The sequence below is a fragment of the Aspergillus piperis genome (genome assembly GCF_003184755.1).
Source record: "Aspergillus piperis CBS 112811 unplaced genomic scaffold BO85scaffold_2, whole genome shotgun sequence".
NCBI classification, from domain to species: domain Eukaryota; kingdom Fungi; phylum Ascomycota; class Eurotiomycetes; order Eurotiales; family Aspergillaceae; genus Aspergillus; species Aspergillus piperis.
Genome location: NW_020291592.1, coordinates 170408 through 197664, shown reverse-complemented (window position 1 = coordinate 197664; position 27257 = coordinate 170408). Strand labels below are relative to the sequence as shown.

Genomic DNA, 27257 nt, shown 5'->3' with positions numbered 1-27257 from the left:
TTATCCGATTGCCTGTTTTCACTGCTGGGTTGTGGTCCACCGCAGGAAACCCACTGGGATGACCACTCACTATTCCTAGTTACTCTGCTCTAGTGAAGCGAACCGCTTCTACACATCTCCACCTTAGTATACTATTCTCCATTTACGCTTCTTGTGTTTGTCACAGCCTTTTAAACCCTGTATGCTGTCGATTGCGATTTCATCGGTACATGTTCATGAGCCTCCTATTCGTGAGAATACAACTCCCGCTTGATAAAAGCTAGAAGCGTGTAGCTACTAGCTGATGCGCCATTAGCGTACCACATCCAGGGAACACTACTCCTACGCCTGCGCCAGGGTGACCATTACTCATGGACTCTGCGAGTCGGCCTGCATTTGAAGGGCTTCCCACGGCGATTCCCAACGATACCAACTTCCAAAACACCCCAACTTCAGCCACTTTGGCCCAGCCTAACACCCAAGACGTAATGGACATCATTCCTGACGTGCCGCGTCCGACATATCATCAAGAAGGTCAGTACAACGATGCAAGTGATGTTGTTTACGAGTGAAATAACAGAATGCTTTCCAGTCCCTACGGTCGCGAGTCTGTCTGGGGCTCCAAACACCTTCTCAGCCAATGCTGCCTCAAACCAAACAGATTCTTTCACCCCACAGCAAACACCCCCGAGAACCTACTTCTCATACTTGAGCAATGGCGTCATAACAATGCCCCGTTACACGCCGAACCAGTACTACGGGGAGCCGAGCAACATCGGTCATCAACTGGATTATATTCCTGGTGGAGATCGAGGTCGCTCATTCGCGTACCCTCATACACGAACTCTCTCACTTCCACAGAATCAACACAGCGGCCTTCCTGCCTACCCCCAGCGAGACCCGCGTTCAAGCAACACCCGACCAGCAATGTCCATGACACCGCCGGAATCAGTGTCTGCCATCTCACCGAACGACGCGTCACCGAACAACGCCGATTCGACATCATCCACTACAGTGGTTCCGCCAACACTTCGACCTCGAGGTTACGTGCCCCCGTCAGCGAGGACCCAGCAAGGAACACAGCACCCAGCCCATACTGCTGCTTCTCCAGGGCCAACGTCGTCAAGTTATCATCAGCAGTCGCAAGCTCAACAACATTCGCATGCATCTGGTCCATTCTCTCATATGCCGCCCTATCTTGAGGAACATGACAATGGCGCCTATAGTGCTTCACTAGCTACAACGCCTGCCCAGTCATCGTTGGCCAACTTTGTAGCAACTGGCACGCCGTCTTCACGCTCGATGAATGCGGGCACCCCCAGATATGGGCGCCCTCTTCCGCAGCGGCTAGAGCTTGCTCGGCGAGCACATTTCCACGCCCATCCACACAACCAGCAGGCTGCGCAGGCCATCGTGGAGGCTCATATGCAGCTGCAGCGCCAGCGCTTGCTCCGTCAGCGCCAGGGGCTTGGTACCAACCCCACGAAGCCATCCGCAAGTCTTGACAATGCGAAAGACGGCCGCCCCGAACCAAAAGAGGCGCACGAAATGCGAGTATCACTCGAATGCAAGGTTTGCTTCACCCAACTCGTTGATACGGTACTGCTTCCTTGCGGCCATGCTGTCCTCTGTCGATGGTGTGCCGAGATCCAAATTCCAAGCAGCGTCCTGGAACGAGGTGTGCTTGGGGGTCAGCCCCCGTGTGTGATATGCCGAGCGCCTGTGAGGCAAAAGGTATAAGACCATATCTAAAACTCCCCGAGAATTTGGATTTTACTCACACTGACTTGGGGACACAGATGCGGATCTTCCTTTCTTGACACATGCAGTGCTGTGGCACCTTCAATGTACCGATACACATCTCTGGTTAGTTGGTACTAGTTGCTACTTACTGCCCTGGCTTTATTGGTGTGTGCGCTTGAGAGACACAGTATGTGGCTGGCTTTGCATACTCGGGAGTTTCAGGTTTGGAGTAAATTGGGATTTCTTTAGTGCATTAGAATATAGCTCATGTCCAGATCTAGAAATGAAAATTGAGTTGATAAATTCACCATACTCAGTATGAGTCATCTATGCTATACCACGACTACATTGGTATTACCCAGATAAGACTTACAATAAAGAGCCACAATCTAGATTCTCAAATAAAAGAAGTACCTACATGCACACCCGCACCGAACCTCGTAATCCACGCCTCGATCAGGCGAATTTCCTGCAGAAAGAAAAACACAAAGTCGGGAAATTAAAAAAAAAGAGGCTTGAGGAATGTGGCATACAATAGATGTAAATTCTCCTCCATGGAAAACCGGATAATTGAAACTCGAGGGCGTCGATGGTGGTTTTGTGGTTAAGATACATCGACCAATCATGACCAACGGGTTGATCGAGATCGAGTTAATACTACCTACTTAGTATTATTATCTCTCTTTATTAGTTGGAGTACTTTATACAGTTACGTACGTACTTAGGGAATGGATAGATCGATGGATGGATGGATGGAAAGTGGATTTTGATTAATTCTTGAGTGGCGTTTTCGGCTGTTACCGTGGTTGGAAGGACGGTGAACTAGGTACTCTATGTGTTTCCTTCCTCTTTTGGGGATTGGTACTTTAGTAGTTTTGTTTCATTGGCAGGCATTGGGTTTGGTTTGGTTTGGTCTTGGTTTGGGAGGAGGGCTTGTATACCTTACCTATCCTTTGTTTCTTTCATTATTTGTAGGGTGTTTTTCTTTACTAAGGATTAGGGAGATATTTGCTGGGTTGAAGGACGGGGAGATGGGATATCTCTCCGGTTTTGGGGCAGTGTTGCGGGGGATTGAAGTGTATCATCAGTTGAGGGTTGTTTGTTCATTGGTTGTTTTGTAACTAGGTTATTCCTTGTTCTTGCTGGGGCAGTGTCACACTGGCTTGAGTAAATACTTAGTGGGGTGGTTATGGATGCTTTAATAGGCATTATTTTTCCCCGAGGTGTTTGGTTCCGTTTACTAAAGGCTTTCCTTGTGTTCGCGTGGTGGGTAATCTGATGCAGAGAGTTGTTTGGGGGATATGCAGAGAGAGTATGCGGATGTAGTTAGTGTTATTAATTCTGTGACTAGAAAGAGTAGTTGATGGTGGACAAAGCAAGATACAGTACTCACCATCTCTTTCAATTAATCAATCGCATTAATCAAGCTGCACAGGTTTCATTTGACATTGCGATACAGTTGACTCTTCATCAACAATGGCGCAGAAGCCGATATAGTTTCCCACCTCACAGCTCTTTTGGAATTCCGAAACATACGCAATTCATCGTCGCAGAATATCGGGCTCATATGCATTACCAGAAGGTTTAAATCTGAAGCTGCGAGTAGCCTCACTAGGCCATGTCAGAGATGAGCAGTTTCTCTGCAGAACCTCCCAGTGCGTGTGCTGCACGAGTGTTTGAACCGGCGTGCATGCGCTGGCTCTGCTTGATGCGCTGGGACTCTTGGAAAACGAACAAGGAAAAATTGCGGTCCTCTCATTAAGATGAACTTTCTGTGGGATTCCCTATCACTTGCAGTGGTGCTGACGAGTGGCTAATTGACCCGTCGGGGATACTGCTGCGCTTGAGAGGGCACCTGCTTGGCGTGACGGGAGTTGGCAGACTGTGCAGTTGACTTGGCAGTGAGCTGGACCACCACAGATTAGTTCAGCGGCGGGTCAAGGTTGTTCTTTCAGTCTTATCCGGAGGGGTTGAGAGAGTGGGATTGTTTGGTATGGAAGCATAGCGTATGGATAAATAAGCGGAAGCTTTCTGGATGAAGAAATGGAATAGATGGGGGGTATGTGGTCCTGTGATCACGGGCAAAAGAAGGTCTAGTGTCAGAAAGAAACTGAAAAGGATAGTTAGTTCACCTTGGCTCAGTCAATGTGAGTTACAAGAATAGCAAGCAATTGAATACGTGGGAGGGAAAGGGGTCAAGGGAAACCCCCCTCAAGGTCAAGAGGACAGAGGGATGAGATCCAACACGGCGAGGTGCATCGCAGGGCCTTCATCCAGCCCTGGACCAATTGCCCGATCAAGGACCCAGAATGGGACCGCCAAGCCAGGGTTTTCATCCCCCGGCAACGTGCATGGGCCGCATGGGAAAAGGCAACCACTAGCAAAGAACCGGGGAGGCATTGTTTTCATGGTTTGGATCTTGGGGAAGTATCTGGCCAGTGAGCTTGCCAGTCTGCAAGCCACGGTAGGAGAAAGGAGGCCCTAGTCGAGGTAGCTAACTGGCCATCACTTTGAAAACAAACTATCTTTAGGCCAGCCAGGGTCTAGCTATTCCCTCTTATACACTACTATTTGATAGTCCATACAGAGCCTATCAACCGGTCTTTGCCTCTCTGCTCGTGCCGGTCTGCGTACTATGTAGTATGTATGCGCATTGACCGTTGGTCGCTGTGTCTCTCGTTGAACTGTTTGTCTTAGAGTTGCAACACATCCCTGCATGTTATGATAGGTGGCGATTGCTCGTCGAAGATCATGCATCTGTAGCTGGTAGGGAATGAGCAAACAGGTATGGTGAGCTGCTGCTGTTCCAATGCAGGTATACATGCTGATGCTTCAATACAGAGGTCTGAGTGTTATGTTTCAAACATGATTTACCAGCTGTTTATCATGGCTGTGATTTGATATCATCATTGTACTACTGCTCTTGACCAAGGGGGCATCTGCAATGATAGCTTTCCATTAGTCCTGTAGATAAGTGAAACATTTTCCACTTCGCCTTCCTGGTAATTGGAATCCAATAGGTCAGCACCACAGGTAGACCGTTACCTGGTCGACCTATTCCAGGCGTTGGTGTGCATAAGAAGATCTATACCACTGCAAATATAAGCTATCCTTTCCATTACCTAAAATCATGGTAACGTCAGACGTGTCTGGATTGGTGTCAATAGCTTTATCGTCTACCAAAGTATGGAAATCGATAGCCTTGGGTGACTCAAATTTTGGTCTCCAATGGGATATATCATAGCCTAACCTAGCAAGGCTAGGCAGTGAAAACGATATGTTATGTGGTTCAATGACTAGCTTCGGAGTCCTCCTTTCGCTTGTCAACTTGGCCTTGACAGGCCCGTATTCGTAAGCATTGAGCAGCACTAGCAGTATCTTCGCCTTTGTATTCTGCTGGTTTTTCCTAGGGCGTCTTGTGTCATTACCGATTGTAGTCACCAATTGTACGGATCTGGTTCGTATCGATGCGTGAACGGTAGATCGCTTATTTCCAGCCCGTTGTAGGCTCATAGTAGCCAAATATATACCTGCGAAAAGGGATGCTATCCGGCTCTTCCTCCACCCATCCAGCGCGCAGAGAGATTGGTTCACACTTTCGGAGCATCACCACGCCGTGAAACCTGGAAGAAAGTATCCGCCCCAATAGTACCTGCCAGTCGACATGCGGTACCAGTGATTCTTAAACGATAGTCTTGCAATGACAGGTCATTCCACGCCGGGTGGCAAGTTAGAGGGGGTGTACTACCATGGAACGTCGGATATAGGTAGGCGTGTGATCTCAGAAGGCTTGTGGGAACGCTGCGAAATCCGTACAGACTGAACTGGCTGTGTCTGCACGGCCCCCTTGGGCCCAATATCGGTCAGGCGGGCAGCGCCCAAACGATCGAAAGACGGGCCTGTCATAATGTCCTTACTTTTAGGCACTGGTATCTGCAGTACCTGGCTCATTTAGTAGTAAGTGTGTCTGTCTGTCTGTCTGCCTGTCTTATGTCAGACATATGTATCACGACAAGCTAGAGGTGCCTGTCAATGCAATCTTGGGCTTTGTCCAAGGGAGACAGCACTGACAAATATTCAATCGTACGCCGATTGCTCTAGTTAGGATTGGGGTGTTGACAGATATGAGGCCATATGTATAGCAACACCACCTCGAGGTTAAAGGCAGACCGTCCCACTCTTATACGACTGATCCACACCACTAGCTGATAAACTACCAGCCTCACTGGGGCGGCAGGTCGATCAAGCCCTGAATCACACCTGGCCATCTCTCAAGCTCAAGCCTTTCCGACGTTGAACGTGGCGCGCTGATCGCGATTCGGTCCCCACATGCGACATGTTTTTTCTACTATTGACTAGCTACCGTCGGTATGAAGCGGTTCGGCAGCACTTGGAGTCGGCCGGTAGCCGTGCTCGTGCACTTACTTGATAACAACTGACCTACATAAATGTGCTCCTGTCCAAGAGGCAAACAGTGCGTTGCTGTACTGTTGCAAAGTGTCACCAACTCTATGTAGGTTTCGAAGCCGAACCAGAGTAGCGGTGTCCATGCAAGGGCAATCCCGATTATTTAGTCTGCTCAGTACGTACCCGGTGAAGAGGGGAAACAACCGGGAATGAAAACCGGCCTTTGCCGGTTTGTCATTTTCTGACCCCTATAGGCCAAGGCTTGTAGAATCCATTGTTGGCGGGGAGGGGGTTTTGTGGCTATGGCAAAACACGGACATTTTCGCCCATGATCAGATCAGGCAGCGACTCCCTTAAGAGTGGTTCCCAACAGGGTTGTGGTTCGACGCTGTCAACCGCAGCCTTGGTGCGGCAAATCAAACAGGTCGGAGGTTAAACGCCGCTCAGGCGACCAGCAGTAGTAGCATCCGTTGTCTCGGTGAAGATCGAATAGCACCGCGTGGGCGCGAATTCGAGAAACTGTGGATTCGTCAAGGGAGGGGAACACACCTTATAAAGCAAGGGCAACAGCATCCTCATTCCTGGAATTAAGCTTGTTGGTTTTAGTGGCGATGAGGGTCGAGTCAAGTATGCCCACAGGCTGCTGCATGCAAGGAGCTCCGGTAAATGTGGTCCTCCCCAAATCATCGGGTCCTAGCATCAACATCGCCAATTCAGCTAAAGTTTGTTTTGGTTTGTCTGCCAACTCCTCGAATTCTTGCGGGAGGACCGTCAAAAGATAGATGGTAATTAGAGACTATTGAAACAGGGGGTGACAGATAAGTATGCCGCGACCCTCGTGGAGATTTAGGGGACCAGGGGGGGTGGGAAAGAGAAAGAGAGAGTGGGAAGGAACAAGGAAAGAAGGCATAAGAAGGGAGATCCGGAGCGTGGGCAGCTTTGGTGGTAACCGAGTCGGTAGCATACTATGATATCCAATTTACCCTGCCTAGAAGGATGTGGCGCTCGAGGGGAGGGGAAGTCGATCGGCTATTGCTAGCAAACCGTCGAGACACAGACCATTAACTTTTGAACCATCCAAAGTGAGCTTGCCGAAGTGTCTTTGGAAGCCGTGATCACAGGCAGATAGAATTGAGGCAGGAGCAATAGTTAGTAAGTAGTACGGAGCCGTCTTTTCTTAGTAGTATAGTGGTAGCAAAGCGGCGCCACACAAGGCCGGGGACCGAGAAACAAAACCTCGCCACGATGCGGTTCTATTCGGAGTTTGGGGGGGGGAAAGAGAGAGGGGGCAGCAAAAGAGAAATGTGAGAAGGAAATGATATAGGCAAAGGACTGATCGGGACCGATCTTCAAAGTTCACCAGATGATCATCCCAGAGCATTACCAGGTTGATCCCTTGAGAGAAACTGGAGGGAGAACAGCGAGTGGGACAAAGTCGACGAGGCAACTGCCCGCAAATCGTCAGGCTACCGAAAACTGCGGCTTACCAATCCTCATCCGTATCCTTACCCGAGTTTGGTCACTTTCGTGGTGATTCTGGTAATTACAGGCAGCCATAGCCGCCAAGTCATCCTTACCCCAATACCGGAAAATTACCGCGGTGAAACCGTTTTATGGTGATTATGAAAGGGCCAGTCAAGCCAGTTCCAGCCAGCCAAAGACCAGCAAGCCCCTCTCTTCCTGGTATCAATACCATCCATCCAAGTATCACCGGTAAGAGTCAAAAAAAGTTAAGTCAGTCGTACAGTAGTAATAAGTAAGTAAGTAATGGAAGTGAAAATTAGTTTTCATTAGTAGAACAACCAAAAAAAGAATTCAAAAATAAAGAGCAAAAATAAATAAAAAACACAGAAAGGTTGACAGAAAAGAAAGGAAGAGAAGAGGATGAAGAAGACTAACTAACTACTTTTCCTTTCCTTTTCCCTTTTCCCTTTTCCCCCTACGGTAAGTAACTAATGTACTGCTACCGCTGTTGCTGCTGCTCCTGCTGCCGCCGCTTGCTGGAAACTGGCTGGCTGCGTTGGTTGCTGCTGTTCGCTCTTCTTCTTCTCCGCCTTCTTCTTAGTCGCTTTTTGTCTCCGCGATTTGACCTTCTCGATCTATCCATTCTTCAAGGGGAAATTAGCCTTCCTACTATCACGCCGAGGTGGGTTGGACTATCAATCGTTCCTTTCGGTGTTCGTGCGCAATTTTACTAACCGGTTTGCTCACTCTAATTCCTAGGCAGAGATGACTTTAGTTGCCTAAAGAACCTAAATGTCATCTGCCTCTTAAATAATCCCGCCGTGTCCCTCCAACGTGTCCAGGTCAGTATTACCATTATTATTTGATTATTATCGTCAGTTCCCTATATTATTATGACTGTCGTTTATTTACCTCCTTCTCCTGCCCATGTCTACTATTATTCTACTTAAAAGCCCTCTGCTACTGCGACCACTACCACTACCACCATCACTACTTCTACTATTATTCCTCCTCCTTCTCTTCGCTTGCTCTCTCGATCTACTATCTCCCTGTGATTCGCTGTGCTGTTCAAGGTTTCCCAATTTTGCTTGTCACATAGGCCTTGATGTCATTGTAGATCTGATCCGATCTATTACTCTCAAACCACTGCCCCCGTCTCTCGTTCTGTTTTCCTTTCGGCTTCCTCCGTCATCGCCAACATCACTTCACTTGCGCCACGATTACTATATATTAGTCTTTTTCCCTACTTGCGCACATTCACCCGCTCCTCTTTGGTTCAATCTTCCTCTTTCCTTCTCGTCTCTGCAGCCCTTCTGCCCCAGGACCACTACTGTTCCATTATCACCGCCACTACCACCGCCACCACACCATCCTTCACCTGTCGCATTAGCTCCACCATCATCGGACTGATCGTCTTATCAATACTTGGTGTTGGACGGCTCGCTGATACGGATCAGATGACGTGTTACATAACCCTACGGTAGCCAATACGATGAGTGACGGAAATGCTGGCCAGGACTCCCTACTGGTTTCATATCATGATCGAGCTTCTTCTGCAACAGCCCTACTAGAGCCCGTCAACCCGGACACCTATCCGAATTCTTCCTCCCACCCCAAGTGAGTAGTATCCCCCTCCCCCAACACACCGGGCTATTGAACCAATTCCAGAATGCTTGTCCATGTATCGCGCTATGATATTGTATCTTCTGCTTTTTTGGTCTATCAAATTATCGTCGGGTAACTACCATCTGCGGTGTTTTTAACAGTCCATATAGGAAGCCACTACCACCGTTGGTGTCAGATGCTGGCTCCCCTGCCGGATCCTCTACTACCAATCGAGCGTTTCACTCTGCCAGTGCCTCATTTTCGCACAAGAGAGGCGACTCAGGGGGCGCCATCCCGGATGATTTTGCCTCGGATGGCGTGAGTGAGCAAGCGGCCGACCTTGCTTCCTCCAACGTGCCGAACGGGTGTCGTCAAGCATGGCAGGAGCAATGGAGGCGGTCTGACACCGAGTTAGTCCGCTCATCAAGCCGCGCAGTAGCTGAAAGTCGAATGGGGCAGGCTAGTCCGGCTGACAGTAATTCCCGCCTTCCTAGAGATGCCGCCCCCACGGCGGACGACATAGGCGAAAGTAATGGCGGCTCATCCCCGCTTCATTCGCAAGCATTTCGCTCCAGTCCCATTATGAATGCCGGCCGTCCGCCAATGAACCCAAGCGCCAATCCAGACGAGATGGCCTCCCTCTCCGAAGTGTCACGGGAGTCTGCGGAAGATCTGAGCTATGGCCAAGAGTCCGCGAGACAATTGAGCAATGCTCATAGTCCCGCCGGCGCGGTCACGGGGACATCCGGAGGTACATCAGCATCAAATGGGCTTATACTTCAGCTAGTAGAAACTGATTATTGCACAGAAGAAAGACTGATTCAGGATGTTCGAGGAATCTATGCCGGGTTGATGATGGCGGAAAATAGATGCGAGGTGTTGCACAAGCAGGCCCAAGAATGGCCCACGATGACGCACGCTCAATATCAAAGCTTGGTTGGAACCCACGGAACTATACTGCAAGAGTATCACGATTTCTTCCTTTGCTCCCAACATCCTGTCGCGAGCCCTGTGCTCAAACGCCTAGCGGAGAAATATGCCATGCCTGCACGACTATGGCGCCACGGAATCCATTCGTTGCTGGAATTGCTGCGCCATCGGCTTCCTGAATCCTTGGAGCACATGCTAGCCTTCATCTACTACGCTTATTCCATGCTCACACTGATGCTCGAATCGGTGCCCGCCTTTCAAGATACCTGGATTGAGTGTCTGGGAGATCTCTCGCGCTACCGGATGGCCGTGGAGGAATCCGACCTTCGCGAACGTGAATCCTGGGCGGGCGTGGCACGATACTGGTACAACCAGGCTGCAGACCGGAACCCGAGTGTGGGCAGAATCCAGCATCATCTGGCGGTTTTGGCCCGACCGGATATCATCCAGCAATTGTTTTATTATACGAGATCTCTGGTCAGTGTTCAGCCGTTCGCGGGCACACGGGAGAGTATTTTTCTCCTCTTCAATCCATTCCTAAGAGGTCCCCGAGCACTTGGTCGTCTGCCACTAGTAAGCGCTTTTGTGACCGCACATGGCTACTTGTACACTAGAGACGTCGGAGATCGCTTTATTAAGTCGATCGACACATTTGCATCGCTTCTGAACCAGACTATAAGCCAATTGGGGGCTGCATTCAGGCTACAAGGGTTCTTCATTTGCGCTTGTAATATTTCCGCCATGCTAGAATATGGCAGCCCCGACGCTTACCTGGGCCTCGAGTTCCAGGAGGCGGAGCAGTCGCAAGTAGAGTCACTAGAAGAGGTCTACGACTCTGCTGCCAACGCCTGGATTCCTGTCAATGACCTCGAGGCCGTGCAAGCAGAGTTTTTAGCATCTCGGGACTCCCCAAATCCATCGCCTCTGCTCTTTTACGGGTCCTACCTCGCTTACCACACTTTGTCCGTGATGCTCGAACAAGTCAATCAGGTCCCTGACAGGAACATATACGCAGCATGCCATGTCTCTCTAGCATTCCTCTGGTGCTTGTCACTTACACCGCGAGGTATGAACCGCCTGGAAGTTGCAGTACCGTGGAGAAAACTTGTGTCCTTTCTCAATACTCTGTTTCGCAGCTACATCAGGCCCGAGATCGCCGAGAGGGAAGACTTTCCCGTCTCGGAAGAGACCACCTGGGTAGCGGAAGACTTCCTTATCCGTGGCCAGATCTGGAGCCAACGTCTCTATCCTGCATCTTTCTTCGACAACGCACCTACTGCCGGCGAGGGCAGGAACATTGAGCCGCCGTCACGGGATATCACCAGGATGTACAGGTGCATATGGCTGGGAATCAGGCTTGCCAAGGTAAGCTTCCTGTGGATAGGAATATACTATGATCGCGTTAAAAGAGTCATGCTAATAGCGAGCAGTTTGGACGTTGGATCACATATGACCCCAACGAGCGGAAGTTCTCTGCTACCCCATTCGCCCTGGAGCTTGAGACTATTGCCGAAGAACACAACCCCTTTTCCACGCCGAGTGAGGCCAGTCAGGATAGTGCAGGCAACGACGCGCGCGAAACATGAGGACGGCCTGGCTGGCCCACTTGTGAGCCATGCAATTTGGACGTTTGTGAAGTATCGAATATTGCGAGAGACGCTATCTGGATGGCCCGATCTATTATAATACCACCAAAAGTCCTCGCCGCAATAACATAAAGGCCCGGTATCTGGGCGCTCTAAAAAGGAGAGCCATATGATTGTGGTGAAATAAGTATTGATGCGAGTCCCGTTGAGGCCCAAGACTGGCAGCTAGCTTTTGTCTGCATCCGCTTTGGAGGTCGATCACAGATGAGATTGCCATGCGACATGAAAAGGACTGTCGAGGAGGATAGTGTCAGCCTCCACCCGATCAAGGTTTCATCCAGCAGCTACTCACTCAAGCCTGTCTTGGGCCTCCGACAAAATCTATTAATAGTGTAAGATCATCCCTACTGGTATAGGGAGAGGAGAAGACGGGCGTGAGAGCATTTAGATCTACTACTACTCCCATCATGGTGGGGGAGCATGAAATAGAAAACGAAGTCACTGGTATGTATGTAATTAACGAAGAAGCTATCAAGAGAACAAACAGAACAGATGATGCGAGAGATCTTCATATTGCGTAGACTAACCAGCATAATACATACTTACGTAGAGAGCGGAGCGATGAACCGAGCCCCGAGTGGGGGAGCCGAAGCCGAGCGGAGCCTGCAGAACGAATGAAACCCACTGAAAGGACAAGTTGGCGTCTGCAACGCGTCTCATGCTTGGATGCTAAAGGCTAAAGCCCGCTCTACTAACCTATCTTTATCTCACCACGTTTCCCCTTCGGAGCTGCTCCTCCTCCGCCTTCTCCTCCTACCTTATTATTGCCTTGCCATCCTTCCCTCGGTCCCGGACGATGGCCATTGTTGTTCACCGTCATTCTGTTCCGGATCGCTGCTCTTTCTCTCCATGTTAGTGAGGTGATCAATCCTTCAAGACAGCTTCCGTGTCGCATGGCTGGCCAAGATCGGATCGTCTCTGTCCCGTTGAGCACTTGAAGCTCACTTCCCCTCTCCATCCGCTGCCTGTCCGCGATTATCTTCATCCGCTCGAGGCCATCTGTCCCTTCGCCCGACGTCTCTACCACCCCCTGCTCTTTTCAAGACTCAACATCATGGCTGAAGGTACCTTCCTCGGTACCTGCGGTCATTGCGCCGAGCTCCTGGCGAACGTTCCGCTCTCGGTCCTCTTCGTTACCCTGGTCGCAACTCTTGCTGGTCTGTCCGTCCTGGTATGTTGAGATTGCATTGATCCTCGGGTTTACCGTTGCGCCTATGGCTCCCCCGTAAACTGGGAATGCCCTTAGTTGGCGACGCAATTAGAACAGTTACGCTAACTAGCGGCCCTTATCCTGTCTAGTTCTACATCACTCTCTACATCGTCGCCCCGGTCCCGCGGAAGCCGTTCCCTGAAGAGAAGAAATATCGTACGCTCCTGAAGAATGGATCGATCACGGAGCCCCTCGATTTACCTTGCTGGCAAGATGCCCTAGACGCTCAAAAACGCCCCGGTCGGGTTCTCGACCACACCTCGATGGAGGAAGCGGATTTGTTCATGTCATTGGTAGTACCCGCATATAATGAGGAAGACCGCCTGGCAGGCATGCTGGAAGAGGCAGTGGATTACCTGGAAAAGGTCTATGGCACGGTAACAAACTCCGCCAATGGCGCTGAGACCGTTACGGCGGAAAAGGCAGTGCGTCAACGGAAACAGGCCAATGGGCACACCAATGGCTCTGCGACTCATCGTCCGGTACATGACAACAAGGGGTGGGAAATCATTATTGTCTCTGATGGCTCCAAGGACAAAACAGAAGAGATAGCATTTACATTCGCTCGTGATCATCAACTCTCAATGCACCCCAAGGGCTACGCTGGCCCTTGGACTCCGGGGACGCATGAGGGTGTCCGCATTCCCCCGGGCACTATCCGGGTGGTGTGTCTGACAGAGAACAGGGGCAAGGGTGGAGCCGTCACCCACGGCATGCGACATGTCCGTGGCCAGTATGTTGTATTTGCAGATGCCGACGGAGCGAGCAAATTCGAGGATCTAGGAAAGCTTGTCGCGGCCTGCCAGGAAACCGAGGACGCGAAAGGACGCGCAGTGGCCGTTGGATCTCGGGCGCACATGGTGGGAAGTGAAGCTGTAGTCAAGGTATGCTCTACCGTATCCTTTCTCTATACCCGAGATAGCTAACCGATGATTCCCATACAGCGCTCCAAGCTGCGCAACTTCCTCATGCATTCATTTCATCTGATCTTGTGGCTGTTGACACCCTCCAAGACGGCCACTATCAAGGATACGCAATGTGGATTCAAGTTGTTTTCCCGGGCGTCGCTGCCGTACATTATTCCTTATATGCACTCCGAGGGATGGATATTCGACGTGGAGATGCTTATGCTCGCCGAATTTGCCGACATCCCCGTGGCCGAGGTGCCCGTTGGATGGAGAGAGGTCAAGGGCAGCAAGTTGAATGTAATCCGGGATAGCATCGGCATGGCTTGGGGACTGGCTGTCCTGCGAGCTGCATGGTTACTTGGTGTTTATCGGCGTACTTGAGATATACATACTGCTCTGTTATCAGGAGACCAAAGAGAAGCAAATAGAGTAGTGAAGCAGATAACAAACAGCATCATCATCATCATCATCATCATTGTCACATAATACAATCATCTACTATTTCGAGTTGAAGTAGGATCTGTCACTACTATTACTACTTCCTAGTTACATCGTACATCCCAACAAAAGTATATTCCAGATCACAAAGCTGTTATACTCAGTATTAATAATAGTAACTGCAAGTCCTACCTCAACTAGTAAGTAGTAAACATACCAGTAAAAAAAAAAACCCTCAATCATACTGAATAGTAGTAGTAGTAGTACAAACTACCAGACTTTCACACAACTCACCCTCTCAAATCCTGAATTAATATGTGCAGTTGTATGTCATGCGAGGCCCCGGTGGCGAATCCCAAAACCGGCCCGGAAGAAGCCTAAACCACTTCCTCAATCCCGTTATTGCATCACCAACAGAATTTCCTGAATCATGCCAGAAAAGCAGTTTACAGTACTACATACAGTAAGTAGTACATGTCCTTTCAATTTATTCTTTCTACTATGTATCTCTCTTATGACATTACTGACTATTCATACAACGGTAAACACACCTAGTAGACATATAGAACATAAAAATCCCTTATTTGTTAAGAGGCAGGGCAACGGTATAGTAGTTAGTACTACTACTACGGAACCACCCCGAACGGCCCTACCCGAAAGCATAGAAAGGGAAAACCTGAACGAAGAGGAAAGGATAAAGTTTGTCAGTTCAAAAGAAAACAGACGAAAAAGGTGGTAAAAAAGTCAATTTCTATTCCGACTTGGCTGGCTCTCGGTCCGAAGTAACGTGGTTTGTTTCATTCAATTAGAAAAAAAAAACTTTTTTTTCGCATCCATACCAAAATGAGGCGAATATTTTTATTTAAAGAAAATAAATGGAATAAAAAGACAAAAAAAAAAATAAAGGGATCAGAGGTGGTCTGATATTTTTTTTGCCTTCCCCTCAATCCCTCTTCTTCTCATCACACGCCCCCCTCCCCAGTTCTACGCTGCTGCAGTGGTTTCAAGTCACTCGACTCGTCTACTCACATATACCCTCGGTTATCTATAGCCCGGTCAATTCTGCAGGTTGATCGAGCTACGGTACTAGCTCATTGACCCCAACACTACTGGGCTTTTTAGCCGTTACGCTCTACCGGTTCTCGGAGGAATACTGCCCTCATTAGCTGGTACTTATTGGCGTGCTTGCTTGCTTGCTGAGTGGCTTTCTGCTGCTTTGGAAGGATTCCGCAAGTCAGATCACTACTACTACTACTACTACTACTACTACTACTACTACTACTACTACTACTACTACTTGCTGTGCTGTGGTCTTACTACATATCCAACACCTCATGGTATGGTGAGACAACATCTGTAGCAATAACCGTCCTTGGCAGTGATAGCCTGATCATCGGTTGTTCGGTTGTCGTTGTTGTCACTTGCTTGCCCTGTGGTGGTAGTATACTACGAATGGGCTAGTGGTTCTGTGGTGGACTGGTGACACGTTGGATCTTGTCTACTACTAGTACTAGTACTACTTACGGCCTGGGGTTTCTCTCCTTGCGTTGGAGCTGACGTTGTGGAGTGGGTTTATATACTAGTACTTACTCCTCTTGCGGTGTTGGCAAATACGCTACTACTGAACCATAGACGGAGTTGCACATCTGGTCTATTCTATGTGCTAGTACTATTGTACTATGAGTGATTCGATCTGAAGTGGATCTCTGTTTGGCTTCCTTCATCGACGGACTCCGAACGAACCCACTAGCTAGCGTGAGCTAGTACATACTACTTCTTGTCTTGTCTCTTCACAATGGGAATCCCACGACCACAGGAGCATTGGGTGGATGCTCCCCAGACGAATTCAACCAAACCATCGCCATTTCTCAAATTGCCTCTGGAGCTTCGTCTTATGATCTACGAATATGCTCTGGTCGTTCCAAACGAATTCACGGATCGTCCGATGATCGTGATCAATGACCGCGGGAACGTCTTCACTGCCCGCGGCCGATACCGAGCTCTCTCGATGTGTCCCAGTTGGGTGGGTGAGAACGGTCGAGTTCGCAGCCTACTTTCCGTGAACCGACAAATCCACGATGAGGTGGAGGATTTCGTGTATTCGCAGAATACGCTCTTCTTCTTGAACTCGTTCAATCTTGACCGTTTGGGCACCTTCCTTGACACTATCAGTCCCACGGCGCGCAAGCGCATTCGCAGTGTCGGGTTTGAGATTTTCTTCTTTGTCCACTCGCAAACAGGCGTGCCGAAGCGGACCTTGAAGGAGTATAAAGCAGCTGCTCGCATGTTGATGGAAAAGCTGCCGAACTGGACAAGTACCATGTTTTACTTAGATCCTCGCTTCTACTTCCCTTCTGCTGCAGTAGGGAATCTGGAGTCGTCCGCGCGGGGTATCTGGTATCTGGCGACGATATTTGGAGCTTTGCAGAAGGATCTCCATTTCTTTCCACTACCGTCGATGCATCGACATGTCATGGACGATGCAAAGAAATCGCTACAGGCTGAGACGCGGGCGTCACAGATGAAGCTCTCTATCGCATAGGAACCGGGTGTTATTATCTGTTTTGGTCAGGATCATCTCCTCTTTTTCCTCTTTGTCTACATTAGTAATACTTTGTCTCACTTGTCCTGCCATTTACTTTTTCCGACTGGGGGGGCGGTTTCCTCCTCCTTCCGATCAGATACCCACTGGGACTATTATCTGCAGGATGACGTTTAGGGAGATCGGTGCGAAGAGAGTTTAATATGCGCACACACTGCGCAGTAGACTGTCTTAGTCTTGAGGTACTCCACTCTTTGATTGCCAATCATCTCGGAATGTCACGTTGGAGGTTTGGGGGTGGGGGGATGGGCATGAGCACGGAGAATGGGTGTTTTGGTCGCAAACGGGCGGGAAGCGATAGGTTTTTGCATTCTTGGAAGGGTCTTCTTCGTTTTGTTTTGTTTTGTTTTTTTTTTTTTTTTTTTTTTTTTTTTTTTTTTTTTTTTTTTTTTTTTTTTTCAAGCGTCATGTTTTCTACTATGGATAGAGCTATTTGAATCAGCGTCATTTCTGGTCATTTCCTTTTTTCCTGCAAGCTAGGAAAAGTAGCATGATCATAGTTGGTAGATGCATGGGGGACTTGCAGCGGGCAGCAGCAACCGTTGCCGCCCGCACGGTTAGTGTAGTGGGTTAGCTTCAGATCGGTCCGTCTGCTGGACGTACCAGATGATGGGGATTCATTGACCCGCCTGGACCATGAAATCATAGCCTAGAAGGAGGGGGAAGACGAGAAAGAAGAGGAAGAAGAAGACCTGATTACTACTTGGTGTGCAGGCTAGGGGGAATGAAGAAGAAATGAGCCGAATATGGAGATGAAACCCCAGGGAAAGAAAGAGTGACTGTTTGCTGCTGTTGCGCATCCAAGCAATAACGTCATGGTCTGCCTCGTGATCGTCGGCCTCAAGTTCCTTTTGGTGGTTGAAGAAAGCAGCCAAATTACATTTCAATCCCACGCTTCTTCTTCTTCTTCTTCTTAACTGCCATTCTTCTTCCTCTTGTTTTCTCTTTTGGACGTTCCCTTTCTTCTGTTCCTTCCTGTTTTGTTCCCCTATCCTGGTTTGCTTCCCTGTCTGGTCTTGGAAGATATCAGCCTGCTATTAAACCCCCCACGTCTGATATCGAACCACTGAGCACTTTGATCTCCTGGTATATCGAGTAATAAGTGTTGGTAGTGAGTAGTAATATCCTTTCTATTGATTCCATTTTTCTTTTGGCTCCTCCCCGCATTTGGGTGGATCTTCTTCCCATCCTGTCATCAATTCTCACCTCAGTCGGGTTTGAGAGAAAGATTGGCATAATAATTAATCTCTTCATCCTGCAGGCTGGCTTGTTGCTCATAGGCTCTCCCGCCGCCTGATAAATGCTGTGTGCCTTTTCGCGCTGCAGTCTGCAATTCAAGCGCATCGTCCACTTGTCCATTCTCTTGTGGTCGCAGGCTGCTACCAGCAACAACGTCTTTGGTCCACGACGCACGAAGCTGCTCGCCCTGCGGATTGAAACTCTGCTTCAGGCACCGGTGGCTTATCAACGCTCGATTGCCCACTCCGGACAACTAAGTAGTAGTAACTAAGCTCCCCCACCGTTCCCCATCTTATTTGCCACTGGTAGGTTAACCCGGTCGGTGTGGTTCCCCGGTTCTTACTTGTCCCTCCCTCTGTCCCTCTACTCTCCTACCGCTGTTTAAATGACATTCAGTCGCTCCACGCGCGATCATCACTGTGATGCTTGCTGCTGTATCTAGCTCGGCTGATGTTTTAGCTAGTACCGAACTAAATTCATTCACGTTGTGACTGTTTCGCCAATTGTTCGCTCCTTTCGCCCTCCCCTTACCCCTCTCTCTCCCTCTTTTTTTCTCTCTCATCTTCCCGTCTCTTTATGAAGGGAATCCACCCGACCCAAACTGCCCCGGGAGTATCTCAGCAACTCCAATAGTTCCAAAATGAAGCCAGCAACCGCTACAAAGTCCCCCAATGGTCGTGGGAGCCTCTACAAGGAGGTTCGCTTTTCGCCTACACCAACTCCCGTCCGTCGAACACAGTCAGTACCGGACACTCATCTCGACTCGAGGCCAAACTATACTGGCGGCCCAGATATCGAAGCAGCCAGTTATTCGGTTGTAAGCGCCGAATACCTAAGACAAGTGCGGTCGCTCCTCGATCGCCAGCGGGCAAACTTCGAGCATGAGAGGAAGCTATTCAACGAGGAACGCCATCTATGGGAGAATGAGCGTGCGTTACTAAACCAGAGGATCTCTGAATTAGAGTCGCTGCTCAAGGGTAGGGGATCCACAGGGACCGCCGCTACTAGTACAGCCGCGCTTCCGACCGGCACTTTTCAACATTATGTATCATCATCATCATCTGCATTTCACAGCCAATTCAGTCACCCACTTTCGGCAGAACATACTGATTCTTCTCACCCGACAAGTACCCAAGTGTGGGAAGGCTCTAGCCCTGGAAGCAAACCCACGAGGGTATTCCCTAACGCGGAGAAGACAGACTTCTCAGGCCTCCTATTTCCGGAGCAAGGAGGCAATCCATCTGTCTCTGCGCCATCCTTGGACGCTGCCCTTTCACCCAAGTCCCATGCGACTGACTTGACCTCGAGCACATGCGTGCCTGTCCCAATTGAGAGGCTTGATAGCGAACTTGACGGGATCACGCTCAAGTCCTCGGCTTTGCCGCCAGAAATTGTCGCTCGAGTAATTACGCCACCATCGCCACCATCCCTTGAGGGCTCTCCATCACTTTCTTCCAGACCCTCTGCTGAGCACCGCAACAGCCTCAAACTGAAACTGTCTGAACTTGGCCCCCCAGAGTTTAACCTGACCAGGAACGCCGGTCACACACCCATGGCTAGGATCGATCGGGACGTCGACACGGAGCAGCCGTCACCCCAGGAGACCGCGAACGAGGAGGAACCCCTCGCTTCGGAAGCGCCTCGGCAACCTGCAGAAAACTCCGACTCGTACTTTGGGGATTTGGCGGATGACCCTGCCCTGAAGGGGCCACTTACCTTGCTGAATGAGGAAGAGCATGATAGTGAGTTTCTGAAGGAGCTTGATCAGAAGCTTTTGGACCAGGTCAAGCAGGCCCTTGGCTATCCCCGAAGCACTGATCAGAAACAGGCTGAAGTCGAGCCCCCCAGTCAGGGTGATGAGCCCGAATTAAGGTTCAAGAATACGACGAACTTTGGTACGGCTTTTGGAAATTCAGACTGTGGGAAGGTGTAGGGTAGAAGAGGAAGGATTATCGTGCGGTCGCAGATATTTTGTTGTGGATGTTAACCTCATAAACTTATAGCCACGATTGGACTATGGTTACGATGGACCCCAGATTACGGGATGGGCCATTATCTTTTTGGACGGATACCATGACTGACGAATATGACGGAACTTATCTCTTTGCATATGCATCGGACACTTATGTGTAAATATTAAAGCTACGGGGAGTCTTTCTGAGAACAGGGGTTTTCTTTGATTTTGGTTCTTCGCAGTATTGTGTACATCTGGTCGAACAGGCTCTGCTCTCCTTGCGTCCGCCCCCGACCCGGTCAAGCCCCCATCCCTCCCTATCTTATCATCCCAGTTCCCTTTCAACCTCGGCACTGCTTCAATTACTGTTACAGGGATGTCACCCTTCGGAGGGGCTATCTCCTGAAGAGTGGCTAGCTCCTCCTCGCCATGAGGTCACCATGACTATCGGCGCCATTGTCTCGTGGGCCTTGCATGGCCCTTCGGCTGGCCCTATGCTGAGGGATAATGTCCTAGATAGGGTCTTGGAACCCTTGTATACCGCAATGGACGGAGTGTCTTGTCTTTTGGTATAAGAAGGCCAAAATCTCATGCTGACATTCTTTTCATCAGAGCATTCATCCGCTGCAGATCACAGCATTCATTCTTTCACAGCTCATTCCAGTCCTGTCTGTCTCTAACTTGGTTATTCGCTCCTTCAACTCCCATAGTTTCCTTCTCTTGATAATTACGTCACATTCTTTTCCTTCTACAATGTACAACTTCCAGAGCCTTCCGGCACTGCTATGCCTCGTGCTGGCTGTCGCTCCCGTCCTGTCTGCACCTGTCGCTGCTGGAGTATGTTAGACCTCAATCTTGCATTCAAGCTTAAACATCAGCGAAGCTAACACATACTGCAGGATGGAGCCGTTGTGCGAAGACAGAGCCACCACTTCAATACCAACACCCAGTCCGGTTCTAACATGGGCTTCTCTATCCCTGATGGCCCATCCTACAACTCTGGCCAGTACGCTTCGAACGCATATCGCGAAGACCGTGGGGGCGACATGGATGACAATGAGGGCTCAAGTGAGTCCAGCAACACCAACGCAGGGAACTCGATGAATATCGGCATCCCGGGTGGTCCCAGCGTCAACTTGGGCAACTACTTCAGTAACAACTATGAAGAATCTGAAGAGCCACGGCCAAAGCCCTCGACTACTTCCACTACCACCATCCCAGAGTCCACAACGGCCCCTCCACCTCCACCAGTCAACCCTCCTATTGAGACTTCTGTTCCTGCCCCTCCTGCCCCTCCTACTACAACTACCACCACTACCCAACCCCCTCCTCCTCCCCCTACAACCACTGCTCCCCCGGCTCCTCCTACAACTACTGCTCCTCCTGCTCCTCCAACCATTACTCCACCAGCTGCTCCCCCTACCACTGCTCCTCCAGCACCCCCAGCTCCGTCTACCCCCTCCGAGCCGGCTCCTCCTGTTGAGACCGAAGAACCTGAGGAGCCAGTGCAAGCATGCCCAGCACCGGAGCCTGAGCCACAGCCTGAGCCTGAGCAGCAGTCTCCTGAGCCTCCAGCTGAACATGGACCTTCCCCTGAACCGGAGTCATCTCCTGCCCCCGAGCCTACCCCTGCACCTCAGCCCAACCCTACACCAAGCCCTCAACCAGAGCCCCAACCTGACCACGAGCCTGCATCCGAGCCCAGGATCATACCCACTCCTTCCCCAGCTGCTCCAGCATTGCCTGCATACACCTGTCAATGCCCTGCGTGAGCTTGACATACGTTTCCCATCACCCCTTCCACTTTCTTTGCCTCTATCCATAACTCTCATTCATGAATTCCCCCTGCCCCTGCCCCTGCCCCATCATCCCCCACAAAGTTTCCTTTTGTCAATCACCATCATTCATTCCCTACCCCTCTTCTCCCAAATCCCATATTTTTCCCCCCTTCGATATACAAATTCTCCCCCAGAGTGATTCTAGTTTAACTGGAAACACTGTGTTGTGTCTATTGCTTGTTGATTTCGTCTGGATGGTTTTTTTGTCCCATTTCATTCCCTTTCATTTTCTCTTACTTTTCTTTTCTTTTCTGAATCACTGGGTGGTTAGCATATGAACCTTGTAATGTTCTTTGGGTTGTATTACTACTACTACTACTACTACTACTACTACTACTACTTACTACTACTACTATTATTTACAGTTGATTTTCTTCAATATCATTGATATTCAGTCTAATAGGAATATATAGAAAAGACAATAAGAGTATCTTGCATTAATGTCTCGTGATATCATATTCATGTCTCGTAATAAACATCAATAATTTGTTTCCTCGCGCCAGTGCATGGGGACCTCGGGGGTGGAGAGATATTGCATGGCCACCAACAAAGCAGAATAAGGGACAAGAACGAGAGCAGAATCAGAAAGGCGGATGAAGATCAAGTATAAAATCAAGCTCATGATCCCGTATTAAGAAAACCCCGAAACCAACAACAACAGAAAAAAAAACAAAACAACAGAAAAGGCAACCCAATAACGAAAGAAAAGAGGGGGGAGGCGGGTCCTCTCAAGTCAGTCAGTCAGTCAGTCAGTTATCTAGACCCCCATGGTAAAATCATGCTCAATCCCCGGCGTAACACTAGCAATAAACTTCAAAAACACAACCAGATACTGATCCACGCGAATGGCAACCTGATCCTCCTCATCATGCTGCAGCATCTCCCACTCATCACCACCTGCTTGCCCCTGGCCGCCATGTCCCTCACTCACCGACAATCCCTTAACATCATCTACTAACCCTTCCAACCCGCCCGCTCCAGCAGCGACCTTCGCATCAGGCTCTGCGTGCGCCGAGGCCGCGGCCTTGAGCTTATCGCGACGGATCTTGAGCGCTGCGTCGGCGCGATCCAGGAGGGTTTTCATCACGGAGGCGTGCCGGCATGGATGCACGGTCGCCATCTTTACGCTGCCTTCGAACCAGGGGAAGTCTTCGAGGGTGACGGTTTTGTCTTTGTAGTCGCCGACTATGTCTTCCATCATTAGTTGGGGCGGGAGGGGTTCAGATGCGGAGAGGTAGCCGGAGAGGTAGAGGCGCGGGGTGCGGTAGAAGTTGGCGTAGGTTATGTAGAGGTTGTAGGTGCGGGTTGGTCTGTTTGGGATTATTTATTTATTAGCTTCGTTGATGCTGCGGATTCCTTGATGTTGCAGATAGAGGAGGGGAGGTCAACTTACTGCGTCGTCCCTGTCACCGGTTCCCGAATAATCGCCTCTTCATCATCATCCTCATCTTCCATATCCGGAATCTCATCCTCCTCGGGTTCCTCTACCTCGCCCATATTCCCGGCCTCGTCGACCGTCCGTACATCGCCGATCCGAGCTGATGATGACGACGATGCTGCGTTATCGCCGCCTCCCGTCCGCAACCAACCATCGTCATCGTTGTCCCCCTCACCCGCTAGCATGCCACGGACGATCTCGTCTTCGTGGCCTGCGTCCCCGGCGAAGTTGTCGTTTAGCCGTCGGTGACATGGCACGCCGCGGGTTACCAGGAACTGCTTTCCGGGCGGAAGGTAGGAGACACGCTTTGCGGGGGTTGCGGCATCGGCCCAGGACCAGGAGGGGAACTTGTAGACTAGGTAGTCGCCTGCGAGGACGAACTCTTCGGGGGTGATCTGGCCGGTTGTTCGGAAGGTTGAGGTGCGGGAGACGGGGGCGAGACGGTCTCGCCAGGTGGAGAGGGTGGAGTGGAGGATGTTCATTGCTTTAGTTGTTTGCTTGCTTGCTTGTCTGTCTGGTTGGTGTTTCGTTTCTTTCTTGGGTTATTTAGAAGGGCTGTTGGTAGAGTGGGTCAGGATGAAGTCAGGAGATGATATGTAAATGAAATGGAGGGGAAGGAAGCTTATCTACCGGAAGATTTAAGGAGGAGAGAGGGAATGATGGGGATGGAGGGAATGAGATTTGGCTGTGGCGGTGACGAACTTATCGGAGTCCCTGAACGATGCACGCGGGGTACATCAGGTGGCTGAGGCTCCGTCATCCACCAAAAGCAACACACTTTTAGATGGGTTTACTGGACTGGGACACTTTCTTCCCGGAGATCATACTACTTCGCTAACCATGTGGCTTGCCAGTCACTGGACTTTCCTTTATTCATCTGGTCTACTCAGTGTTCTGGTAGGTGATTGCGGAGTTGCAGAGGGGCCGGGCTCGGTTTTACCCGCAAATCATTACGTAGGTCCGTCCCTTCTTGTGCCATCTAAAAGACCTGGAAGTATAACTGGCTATGGCATCCTCCGAAGGAACAGAGGCCCTGTCACTCGAGTGGCGGGTTTTCTGCGCCCACGGGTCCTCGGGAAGGCTGGTTGCTATCTCCGATATCCCATCATATCGGATCCAGCATGGCCCATTTTGTGTTCCAGATACTTTTGTTTTGGAACATTCATAGCCTGTAACCGGGATCTTCCTCAAGCCAGCTGCGCCCGCATGATAGAACTGTCTTGCATGCTGTGTAGTCCTCACTCACCCTCTTCCATCATTCTCCTATGTTCTATCTCACCCTCCAGCTCGTCCACCGTCATGGGTATTCCTCGCCCCTTCCACTTTTCCATTTCCGCCCGCGCAAATCCCTCCATGCTTCTCATGCCCACCACCAAGAATCCGAGGTCCTCCCGGTCAACGTCGAATACTTCCCACCAGTCGCCATCGACGAGCTTGACCCCCACTTCCCGGGATGCGAGGTAGATCGAAGCAACGGCAAGGGCGTTCGGTTGGTGCGTGACGTATAACAGCTGCGGCGACAGCAACGCTGAGTTGAGATGCTCGAATACTCTGTGAGCAACGGCGGAGGATGGAACACCAAGGGTCTGGAGGTAGGTCAAGGCGATAGTATGAGGGAGAGCCACATGCGTATTGAATCCCAACGTGCGCAGAATGATCGACTCGATGCGCAGCAGAACCAGTCGCTGTGCGTGATAATCGCCTTCCGTAAGGTGATAGGTTTCTGGCATTGCCTTGTCTGGCGACCCTTTGGGGTTTATGAACCACAATGGCGACGCATCTTTTGACAGGAGAAAAGCGTAGACGTTTAGCACCGAGCGGGGAGAGGTGGGTTGGAAGGATAACTTGGCAGTCATGTACAGTGCTGCGGCGGATACATCCTAGTTGAAAATGATCTGTCAGTACCTTTGCTACTTCGTTCGAAGAGAAAATAGCGACTCTGAATACCTTCACCGAGTATATTCGTAGACTGCCACCTTCCGAGCCTATCCAGAACCGGGTAAATGTCACAATAGCCTGCGCGATGATGTCTTGCGACAATCGTAACAGAACTCCCGCTGTTTGTGTGAGCTGCGCGCCCGCAAATCGGACAGATGCTTCTAGATCAACAGGCACACCGTCGATAGATGATGATGAATTTGATAGCTGCTCTGGTGTTGCTAGCGCATTGGAAAGGTACTTCAACCCGCTTGCGGCCGAGCTTGCCATGTCGCTGGTGTGGGAATGCCGGGGAGATCGTATAAGAATATGCGCGGAAGGAGATCACAATTATGATGAGTACAATGAAAGGAAAGCCCTTGGATATTTGATGTGCAGTTGGCTAGTGTCTGCAAAGAGGATCTTGTTGCTTCGACCCATAAGCCTGATCGTGATTGCTGTTCCTGCAAAGCTGCGGCCATTTGAGGCTCACCGCCCGGTTAAGTGGGAGTGATCAACATCGACATGCATCCTCAGGTCCAGAACCTTACTAATTCACAATGGACATTGCGAAGTAAATTGTCTTTAATATCGTGGTATATTGTAATCAGGTTTTAGCAATACATGATGATGACCAGTATTCAGGAGGTGTAGACCAGGGGGTTGCATGTATACTACTATATACTACTAGTACTCTAGCGCCCTACTATTTGGAGATATATACCGGAAGTTAGTACGGTAGTGGTAGTACTACTAGTAGAAGTGTCAGATGAGCAGACGCTTCAGTTATTTCTAATCCTACCTAAGTAAACCCTGATGTACTATGCGTATAGTATACTTCATACCCTCCATACCAGCATACTAGACAATGAAATAATCAGTTGGTAGAGACTAGAGCATGTGACCCCACAAGCCTTAGGCAACCATGCCTCGTAAACCAGAAACGATGCATCGCTGCAGCTCGATTGCACGCAGCCCACATTAACATCTATCTATGCCTCGCAGGTTCCACGGTATAAAGCCGACTACGTACATATTTCCGAGCCGTACATGCCAGACGTCCTTGAGGCCTGCTCTTCAAAGTTCAGACTCATCCATCCAGTCGGGTTGAAGGATGGAGTACTGACAATGATTGAACACAGTGGATATTGCTGTGTCCCCCTTATCCTCCGCAAATAATTGCTTAACCCCGAGATTGCTTAATCTCACGGAGGAGAGGATCGTCTGCGAACTAAACCGCATGAAACGGGACCCCAAGAGTCCAGACTCTAAGCACCCCAGGGTCTGTCTAGCAATGACAGCGGAAAAGGGGCATCACCGTTTTGGTCACTGCGTAGGACGTGGCGTCAATGGTAGATGCGACTATCCAGTCGTCAAGGAGACCATTGCCTCTGCCGATACTACAAATGACGTCGTCGGGTCATGGAAAGGTATTCATGCGCCGTCTGGAGTCATTGCTTGCCCGGTTCAGGGGAGCTGAGGGAATGGGGCGAATTTGTGCCTAATAAAAGATCATGACAGCACAATATCACTCAAAGGCCATGTAACCACCCGCTTCATCCACCACTCATCTAGCGCAGGGCCTCGTGGTGGAGCAAAGAGAAGTTTGTTCAGCCACCGGCTTTTTGCTGTTTGGCGGAGCATGACTTCTAAGAATACATACCCAACCTCGCGATATTTCGTGGTTCCTTGACCTAAAGGATCCATCGCGATTCCTCGTCAGATTGTTGTCCACATATCGAACATTCTGAACACCAACTAAGACAGTTTGGCTCTGAATTCTCCAAGATCGCTCCATCCACTCCTAGATAGATCGTGCAGGATCCTCAGCACTCGTCGCTGACAGGGGCACGTGCGGGTACGCCGTCTGATCACTTATCGCTTGGCGGTCGAGTTCATCAACCTGAAGAACATCTGTTACAATCGCGTCCTGTTTCCA

The 27257-nt window shown here is 50.0% G+C and overlaps 9 protein-coding genes across 9 annotated transcripts; 6 read left to right on the top strand and 3 right to left on the bottom strand.

Moving 5' to 3' along the window:
- Positions 1-350: 350 nt before the first annotated feature.
- On the top strand, positions 351-11714 carry BO85DRAFT_455708 (uncharacterized protein; the record flags this gene model as incomplete). Its single annotated transcript, XM_025661405.1, has 6 exons — positions 351-513; positions 572-1669; positions 9051-9210; positions 9369-9949; positions 10007-11493; positions 11559-11714. The coding sequence occupies 6 exons, from the start codon at positions 351-353 to the stop codon at positions 11712-11714; spliced, it is 3645 nt and encodes a 1214-aa protein (XP_025519474.1).
- Positions 11715-12410: 696 nt separating this feature from the next.
- BO85DRAFT_444986 (dolichyl-phosphate beta-glucosyltransferase) lies at positions 12411-14418 on the top strand. The gene is made up of 3 exons (XM_025659157.1): positions 12411-12945; positions 13074-13868; positions 13929-14418. The coding sequence occupies exons 1-3, from the start codon at positions 12829-12831 to the stop codon at positions 14271-14273; spliced, it is 1257 nt and encodes a 418-aa protein (XP_025519473.1). The 5' UTR covers positions 12411-12828; the 3' UTR covers positions 14274-14418.
- Positions 14419-15948: 1530 nt separating this feature from the next.
- On the top strand, positions 15949-16974 carry BO85DRAFT_107664 (uncharacterized protein). Its single transcript, XM_025653836.1, has one exon. It carries the CDS (start codon positions 16126-16128, stop codon positions 16870-16872), a length of 747 nt encoding a protein of 248 aa, XP_025519472.1. The 5' UTR covers positions 15949-16125; the 3' UTR covers positions 16873-16974.
- A 368-nt stretch (positions 16975-17342) lies between these two features.
- BO85DRAFT_444984 (uncharacterized protein) lies at positions 17343-18011 on the bottom strand. Its single transcript, XM_025659156.1, has one exon. The coding sequence runs from the start codon at positions 17576-17578 to the stop codon at positions 17387-17389; it is 192 nt and encodes a 63-aa protein (XP_025519471.1). The 5' UTR covers positions 17579-18011; the 3' UTR covers positions 17343-17386.
- A 688-nt stretch (positions 18012-18699) lies between these two features.
- On the top strand, positions 18700-20491 carry BO85DRAFT_107574 (uncharacterized protein). The gene has a single exon (XM_025653834.1). It carries the CDS (start codon positions 18812-18814, stop codon positions 20102-20104), a length of 1293 nt encoding a protein of 430 aa, XP_025519470.1. The 5' UTR covers positions 18700-18811; the 3' UTR covers positions 20105-20491.
- Positions 20442-22329, top strand: BO85DRAFT_107534 (putative cell wall protein). Its single transcript, XM_025653833.1, has 2 exons — positions 20442-20962; positions 21025-22329. Exons 1-2 carry the CDS (start codon positions 20879-20881, stop codon positions 21895-21897), a joined length of 957 nt encoding a protein of 318 aa, XP_025519469.1. The 5' UTR covers positions 20442-20878; the 3' UTR covers positions 21898-22329.
- Positions 22330-22456: 127 nt separating this feature from the next.
- Positions 22457-24123, bottom strand: BO85DRAFT_444979 (ATG3/ATG10 family protein). The gene is made up of 3 exons (XM_025659155.1): positions 24032-24123; positions 23357-23956; positions 22457-23273 (listed from the first exon to the last, which is right to left on the bottom strand). Exons 2-3 carry the CDS (start codon positions 23881-23883, stop codon positions 22721-22723), a joined length of 1080 nt encoding a protein of 359 aa, XP_025519468.1. The 5' UTR covers positions 23884-23956; positions 24032-24123; the 3' UTR covers positions 22457-22720.
- A 481-nt stretch (positions 24124-24604) lies between these two features.
- Positions 24605-25954, bottom strand: BO85DRAFT_107509 (putative cyclin). The gene is made up of 2 exons (XM_025653832.1): positions 25349-25954; positions 24605-25281 (listed from the first exon to the last, which is right to left on the bottom strand). The coding sequence occupies exons 1-2, from the start codon at positions 25607-25609 to the stop codon at positions 24640-24642; spliced, it is 903 nt and encodes a 300-aa protein (XP_025519467.1). The 5' UTR covers positions 25610-25954; the 3' UTR covers positions 24605-24639.
- A 118-nt stretch (positions 25955-26072) lies between these two features.
- Positions 26073-26842, top strand: BO85DRAFT_107650 (uncharacterized protein). Its single transcript, XM_025653835.1, has 2 exons — positions 26073-26400; positions 26461-26842. Exons 1-2 carry the CDS (start codon positions 26313-26315, stop codon positions 26796-26798), a joined length of 426 nt encoding a protein of 141 aa, XP_025519466.1. The 5' UTR covers positions 26073-26312; the 3' UTR covers positions 26799-26842.
- Positions 26843-27257: the final 415 nt, after the last annotated feature.